This window comes from Apteryx rowi, unplaced genomic scaffold (genome assembly GCF_003343035.1).
Source record: "Apteryx rowi isolate R43461 unplaced genomic scaffold, aptRow1 scaffold_691, whole genome shotgun sequence".
In the NCBI taxonomy this organism is placed as follows: Eukaryota; Metazoa; Chordata; class Aves; order Apterygiformes; family Apterygidae; genus Apteryx; species Apteryx rowi.
In genome coordinates, this window is record NW_020450973.1 from 243,933 (window position 1) to 252,279 (window position 8,347).

The following is an 8,347-nucleotide window of genomic DNA, read 5'->3' on the forward strand; positions in this document are numbered from 1 at the left end:
TCTCTCCCTTGACCCTGTGCAACACAGTTGCCAAAGGCTAAGGACCAGACTATTGAGTCAGACCCGTACTAATCCATCAATTATACTTGGATTCTGAATTGCTGGTGACAAAGCATGCACCTCAGTTTCTCCCACTGAATGAGAATCCATTCCGAGAGTTCAGAACCTGGTGTCATTTTCATTCCACATGAAGTCTGGGTATTTTGCCTTTCAAGCTAACTATCAACACTCTCTCTGTTTCACGAAGTGGGAGTCAGTCACTTGGCCCCAACCAGCCTGCACCCAGCAATGAATGCGAGCATTGCCATATGGTATTTTAAAGGTTACTGTAATGGGGAAAAGTTGACAGTGTGCAGGAGCACTACTAACTTGCTTTTCTGACCTGATCATTTCAGCTTATTGAAGAAAATGAATGTCTCAAACAGGAACTAGCCAAAGCTAAAATGGCTCTTGCTGAGGTCCAAATGGAAAAAGATGCCCTGCTTCATCGTATAAAGAAGATGAATGTTGAACATCATCTGTAGGACAGTGTTCTGTTGGTGCAAGGATGGTGGCATCTAAAATACTTTTCTGAAATGCTGGAAGACAGGCTTACTTTTTTTTTTTTTTTTTAACCACAGACAAAAAGTTTTCTCATCACAAACAAAATGTTTGTGAAATAATTACTCTTCTGAAATTATCATTCAACATTGTGATTTTTTTCAGCCCTTTTTAAACTGAAATGATGTTAGAAAAATCAGTTTATACTGTACTTTATTAATTTACTGAAGAAAAAAACCCATACCCTCTACTTTTAATATTATCAAAGGAGGTGTTATTTTTAAAACGTTTTCTGAAAACTGGATGGCTCAGCAATGAAATTACGTGCCTATGTGCATAACTGAGTAAAACGTACCATGCCTCATTATACAGTACCTCTGTTTGTTAAGATTATGTTGTTTTATTATTACCAGAAGGTATCTGTACAGGAGGTTACATTTGCACTATAATGATATAGGCTAGATCCTGTAGAATGGTATAGCTACTGCAAATTAAAATACCAGTCCTAAACTGGCCCTAAATTCAATGTGATTTGCCCAGGGAGAATTTTAATAATAATCTTCCAGTGCTACAGAGTTCCATGTATCCGTTCCATATAGGGTCCAGGAATACCACAGTAAATGAGAATTTATATAAGAGGGCATACTACTGGGCTTTCCTCCTGCATGAAAGTCCACTGTATCTACAGGTGGTGTAACTTAGACAGTCACATATTTTTTTCTGCCTTTGTGATGAGGAAATGGCCCTGCAAGAGGATCTAGCAGTTTGTGAAAGGTGAGCTTTCAGTCATTTTGCATGCATGTCTGGTTTCTGCACACTTCATCAGACATGCCTAAGGATTTGGTCCAGTGTATTTAAATATGTAATGTCAACGCTTTTAAGGAAAAAAAAAAAATCCTACTGGGATTCATTAATTGTATATTGCTTTTTTGATTAAAAAAAAAGCTTCAGAGAATCATTAATTACCTTATGAAATTGTGAGATTACGTGATATGTAATTATACAGTTTAAACTATGGGTGATTTGTATAAATTGAACAATAATTTTCAGCTAAAAACTGGTACAGATAAATAAAAAAGCACAACACTGTAAAATGTAGAATATAAGAGTGTGCTTCTAAACAACTTAGGGAACAACAAACAAAAGCATACATGCCTATAAGAGACTCTATTTGCTAGAAGTAAAAATGGCTGAATAATTTAACTAGTGACCTTGAATCTGACAACTGAAAATCTTTTAATTGCTACTGCGATTGTTTCTACGCCATGGGATATTTGAGGGAAGTTTTGTTTGTAGATATGCAGATAAATCTCAAAAAGTATTTAATATCCTGTGGTTTGACTTTGCATATTCAAGTTATCAAACTAGTTTTAATTAAACTGATTTTGATTAAAACTTTTTGGAGGACACACATAATTTGCACTGCTGAAAATAGTTACTGAAAATATATAGATTTTAATCAGGAATTTTATGGAAGAACTGGTTCAGGCACTATTTAAAAGCCTGCTTCCCAAGACCCTGGTTGAAAATCCCTTTCATGCTATGGAAATTTTTGTCTGAACAGGGTAAATCACCCTGAATAAGATGAAAAAAATATACTTAAGACTGTGTTTCTAATAGAGAAACTAAATATTTATATGTCAGAAAGGTATTTAAGACAACACAGTATTAAATGTGGGTAGTCCAATTTAAAAGAAATATAATGTCAGATTCAGGGGAGGAGTTCTCAACTGGCTTAATGCTGATTGGTACTATTAAACTGAACTAGAATTCAGACTTTATCCCAACCACAGTTGAGTTAGAATGATCCTAATGAAAGGAATGTTTAGACTGCTTAGTAGCATGTTGCTGGAATAATATGTTGAGATTTGCTTAATTTTTAAAAAGAAATAAACAGCAATATCAAAAATCTCTCCTTGTTACTGCACAAGCTATCATCTGCTGCTTAAAAACAAAACAATACAAAAAAACCTCGCAGCTTTTCTCAGTGTGGGTATTGAAATTCTGGGTATCATCTTCAACTTTACTACAACTGAATACAGTTGTAGTTCAGGGCAGTTTTGCAGTAGTGAGTATCATTTGCGGACAGTTCAGAGGAGATGGGTGTGCTCCCTTATGGACTTCATGTTACTCAGAATAATAGCACTGTGTCACTCTGCAACCAGGCTTGCTATTGAAAACAGATAAAGGCAGAGCTTGTTTCTTAATGTTTTGAAAGTACAAAGTTAAACTAAGCCTTAATATGTTAAATTAAAAATGGCAGTTAATGGCCCCAGGTTAAATAAAAAGGTTTAATTCATTCTCAGGGCCTTGCTGTTGTTCATAAGCCCTCTAAGTCCTAGACAGGAAATGTGTGCCAGCAGCAGAGCCTACTGAATGAATCATGGCTTTTATTCTGTGAAGAACTAAAAAGAACAGAGCTTGGAGCACTTCATTATATGCAGAAAACTGATGCCAGAAATCTTGCAGTCAGACAGTTACCGAGTTTTGTTTTCTGTGGGAATTTAAACTGGTCTGCAGATTAGCTTAGCACTCATTCAGTTCATTTAGAAATACTGTTTTAAGGTTTAATAACACTTTCAAGTTAGCCCGCCTTGAAAAGACTGTGCTCTTTCCCAGGCCAGGGCATTGAATCACTCCAGCATGCACTGTTCCAGTTCTCACAGTAACACTAGCATGTTGCCAAGCACCAATTTTAAATCAAAATGATGCAGCCTTACAGAATTATTTATAAAAAAGGCTTGTTAGAGAGGCAGCTTCATAGGGATCCTGCCTGTATCCACTTTCTGCAGTATAGACCCTGTAGTTCTCCCTTGACGCACTCTACTTCATGCTGCCATGGCTCTTTCGAAGAATCCTGGTCTGTTAGTCCTGTTGTTTGCCACCCCTGCACCTGCTTCATGGCAGTAGCTGTTCTAATGCCGACAGCAACCCCACCACGGCTGCTGGCAGACAGGAGTGTGGTACTGCATTGGGGGGAGCTACGTTTCTTCTGCTGCAGCCATGTTTCGTGACCCCTTCAGCTGTATCTGTTTATTTGTATGCTGTCTCTCTAGGAGTTGTTGTCTTAAATTGGAATCATATAATTGATCTCTAAAGGGTAATTCTAGCTACAGAAGGTTTCCTAAGCCTGCCGTGGTGATGCTTCCCTTTATTCATAATAAATTCCATAGTAAATGTAAACGGAACATCTTAATAAAGGTGAAAACCTGAACATCTACAATGCCAAGAGTACAAAATGTGCCAATGTACTGCAGAAGCAAACAACTCAAAGTAACAAGATGGAGAAAACTGATTCTATATAACAATATAGTTGTATCGGTTTGGTTCTTAAAGCATTTATTGCAAAATGCATGAAGTAGATTTTAAACTCACTGCTGCTATCTGCAAATTTTAGAGAGTACTTCAGATTGATTCAGCTATTGATTTAAATCAGTCTTTTTTCTGTTGTAGGAGCTGACATATTAGCAAGATCATTTTCAAGTAGCAATGAAATTTTGGGTACTCACCATGAAATCCACTAATCCATCCTTCTCAGTAGGGAAATGAGTTTTTCGGCAGCTCTGCAACACAACCTTATCTTTTTCTGTCTCAACCTGTGTCACTTCAGTGTAGTTTACAGCTTTAGAATAGTAGCCCTATTTCCCCTGGGTCAGCTAAGGTACTTATCACTGTGAACCTCATAGCACGCTTTGTAGCGCTGAAGCTCACCTCTAATAAGTATTGAGGCAAACACATGGCTTTTTATGGCGCAGAGAATCTCCGCTAAGGTGAATTCACCCTAAGTACTTTTGTGGCAACGTACATCCTGATCTTGTATTACTTATTTTAGTATAAGACTCCTATATAGCAAGAACATGGAATCTGAAAACATGAGCACCACAAAGATTAAAATCATGTCAGTCAGTGTTAAGTGATGTAAAAGCAGGTATAGCGAAAGGCTACAAGAAGTGGTCTTTTGCAGGAGGAGCAAAGCTCTGTATCTCAAGTCTAATTAAGAAAAAGCATAAATCTTAATCTCATAGTAAACAGGAGCTGTGTAGTTACAGTTCTTACTATGTAAACCTTGTATTTTTAAACATTTTTATGTAAAACCTTAAGCTTTTAAAACCTTATTTTAAAATTATTTTTCTTTGAAATATGTTTTAGTGTATTATTTAAATAAAATGGTCTATTCACTGAGAATAGAAAACCTTTCACTTCAATGAAGTAATTATGGATTTACACGAGTTTCAAGCAGTTTAAAAATTACTGCAAAATGAGTGTAAGCAAATGTTGGGCTTTTTAAATTGTTTGGCTACTAATTAAAAATATTTTCTGCATACTGGCTAACATGCATTTTGGATATAAAAAATAAGAATTTTAATTATGAAAGAGGTATTTTTGGAACATTTTTAAAATGAAGATTAAAAAAAAAAGATTTTTTGCAACTTTCAGCTTCTCAAATACCACAGAACATCTTTCAAGTTTGTGTCATGCTATTTTGTTAGCTGAAAAAAAGTGCAGGACTGAATCTTCCGAAAACAACTGAACTCTCTTAATAGCCTGTGTTCTCACCCCAAATCAGGGGCAACTTCGGCATTCCAAAGAGATGAGTCTCTCGCATTGTCACCTACTTAAATGGGTAAGTATAATTCTGTTAAAGGGCATTTTGGTTTTATCTGTCAGTCAGCCAAACTGTACCTAACCAGTTACATTAAAGTACCTTTATATTATTGTTTCTTCACTATCACCTTTTTTTTTTTTTTGGTTGCTGTCACTTATTTTAACATTTTGAGAATTCTTGAGGGCATCATTTTGAAAGTGAAAATACAACGTTTCACAATGAGCTGAAGAACCATTGAAAACAATTCCTGCTTTGTAAGATGTATGAGATAAGGACCAGTGCCAAATCTTCTGTGAGTGTAAGCTGGTAGCTTGGGGAGTGTAATGCATGAACTAGCTAATGCAGTTGTTTGTCTAGGTGAGACTATGTTTGAAACCACCAAAATTTGATTCAAGTTAGATGACTGGTAAGTATCTTAAGCATTTGACAGTGACACATGCACGAAGGAGTACTTCAGAAGTGCTCTTCTGGTCCAGTAGGTGCTGAATAAAACCACTTATCTGTGGAACAAATTTGAATGCCTTTACATAGTTTCCAAACCTCAATACACCGTTACCATGGAATGAGCAACTGTCATAAATACTTTTATCAAAATGTAATTATATTGTACTTGTTACTAATGAGGTTTTTGAGCACTGGAAAATACTTTTGCAATGAGGATTACCATACTAAAATATATGATGATTAATGTTTGACTGTTTACACTGCTACACCAGTTAGTTCTCAGCATTAAGAATTTTTCATTCCTTCCCCTTCAAATACAAATAAAATTGTGAGCAGGGCTCTTCTCCCCTAACCACCACTAGATGGCAATCCAAGAAGTCACTTGTGGCTTCATTGCCTTATGGTTACCAATGCGTCTTTTTCCTTGGCTTGTGAATAGTCTCATTAAACTTGAAAATCTCAGCATACACATTTGGAGTATTTATCATCTTTTGGTGATTACTTTTTTATCATGATTTAAAATCAGGACTTTTTCACTTTTAATTTAGATAGTTTATCTTTGGTTCTACTGGCTTCTTTCTAGAGGATTCATTTTTTTCTTTAAATTAAACCACATGAAATATCTGAATGTTGTAAGAAGAAAGATTTTTTTGTTTCTCTTCGAGGTTTAAAGAAATTATAAAACCATATTCTTGTATATTTGGTCCCTTTTTATAGTAAAATATTTACCATGGTTGTAGTGCTTCATCATTATCTGCTAAAATGGAAATTTTCGGAAATTTTTCATGCCACAACTCCACCTTGATATTATCAAATTATTTGTTTAATATTGCTGCTAACTGGAAAAAAAACTCTGATTTTATTCTACTTAATAAAAGGAGCATAGGTAAAGCTTCTGTATGTTTCTTGGGAAATAACAAAATCTAATCACTTTAAAAATGCTCACCTCACCCACCTTTACCAGACGATAATCTATCAAGTTATTTTATATTAATATATTAACACACTGTAGCGTGTGGTAAGTGATCTGGAGTCATTTTCTTTTTATATCATGTTTGGTGTTTCAGAAACTTCTAGGCAGAATGCCTAAGCAGAGAGAAAAACAATCTATATAAAATTTACTGTAGGAATGGGGTCGCTTCATTTTTGTCAAATAGTTGGAGAAAATAACATAGAAAGCAGATGTCTTTTCATTCCACTGGAATCTTAATGTGGTTTGTTCCTTCCACTTTTCTTTTTTAAAGAAAAGACTGCACTTCAGAATAGGTATGATGGTCCTAATGAATTAGAGAGTTTTTTAAGGTGTCATCCTGTAGTGCTGCATGCTAGAACGTGATACAGAATCTGACAATATACTGGACACCAGCACAATCACAGTAGCTAACATGAACTGAATTTGGTATAGAAATGAGGCATTTATGCTCAAGTGCTTAACATGAAAAATCCTGAAAAAAAGATTTATATCTAAAACATAACATTCAGTATTTCTGTGTGCTAGAAAAAATATTCACCAAAAAATCTGCTTACAGAGTTCTTGTGTACTGAATTTCTAAATAATGAAAATATTTAGACAAGAGCTGTCTTAAAAATGGTAAAAAAATACATAATCTCCAGCATTTCAGTACATATCCAGGAATAATGCAAGAAATATGGTAAGTTGCAAACAGTCATTGAGAAATTCTTTAAAGCAGTATCAGAGTTGTTTGCCAAGCTTTAAATAAATCCTCCTAAATCACTAGCAGCTGGCAACATGTAGCTCTTATGGAAAACTGCAAGTTAAGTTTCCAACTCATCTTCAGCTGGAAACGTCATCTGAGAGTGGTCATGATTTGAATGCTAAGGTGTTTAAGCCTTCCTTTGCAATTATTATCAGAAGCATTTTCAGCTTCTATGATAGAGAAGTATTCCTTCAAAGTCATAATGATAAGAAGATTTGAAAAGACTTCTTGAAATGAGGCTAGAGAAAATATTTCAATAGCAAAGACAAAGTGGAGTTAATCCCTTTTGCCTTTCCAATATGCAAAACTCATCCTACAAGTCAATGCTCTCAGGAAAGAGGAAAAAAGGAGAGTATCTGAAATAAGTGCAGGGAAAATAGTACAGTTTTAGAGTAGAACAAATTCTGGGTGCCTTGTTTCAGAAAACATGTTTCTGTCTGGCTTAATAGTTGTCATCCTTACCATCACTGGGAGTGCCTTTAAGTCTACACGTGTTTGAAGAAAAAAAATAAGATTTTTACCTTGCAGTAATTAACGATTTGTAGGCAGTGACAGAAATTTTTTTCCCTTTGCGATAAGAATTTGTACGTGGAGCAACACCATGTTGTATGTACTAGCTGGCTACTTACTGACGAAGGCTGCCATGAGAATATTGCTGCCATAATTCCCCACTTTGCTGATGTCCCTTCACTTTAAGGACAGTTGGAAGCTTCTTACGCTAATCGGCAGATCTTACATAAAATGCAATTCACTAATAAAATGAGGCTCAGCTACATCAGATACTGTATCTGTGATCTCACTCCTAGTGCAATTCCTGAGGTCCCTCAGAAATGAGACTGTCTGAAGACTCTAGTGGGAGACTTCAGCACTGGAGGCTAAGTGTTCTCACCGGTAGAAGTTAGTTCAAGCAGCACCAAAAGGATGAGACTATAACTCAAACATGTCCTAAACAACATGTGCCTTTTCACTAAAACTGTCCTAACAGAACAATTCTTGTGAGCAGTATGAAGTGATATTAAAGAAGATAAGTAGAAAAGAG

The 8,347-nt window shown here is 35.6% G+C and overlaps 1 protein-coding gene across 8 annotated transcripts in view; it reads left to right on the forward strand.

Annotated features, from left to right (window-relative positions):
• The window catches only part of UHRF1BP1L (UHRF1 binding protein 1 like), a 72,097-nt gene extending 64,011 nt beyond the window's left edge, over positions 1 to 8,086 (forward strand). For 7 of the 8 annotated variants that reach the window (XM_026086382.1, XM_026086379.1, XM_026086380.1 and 4 more), the window contains one exon: positions 396 to 8,086. In XM_026086382.1, coding sequence (XP_025942167.1) covers positions 396 to 524 — 129 coding nt within the window. In that variant the 3' untranslated portion in view covers positions 525 to 8,086. The remainder of the gene's footprint in view (positions 1 to 395) is intronic. The other variant, XM_026086385.1, reaches the window with a different exon arrangement.
• Positions 8,087 to 8,347: the final 261 nt, after the last annotated feature.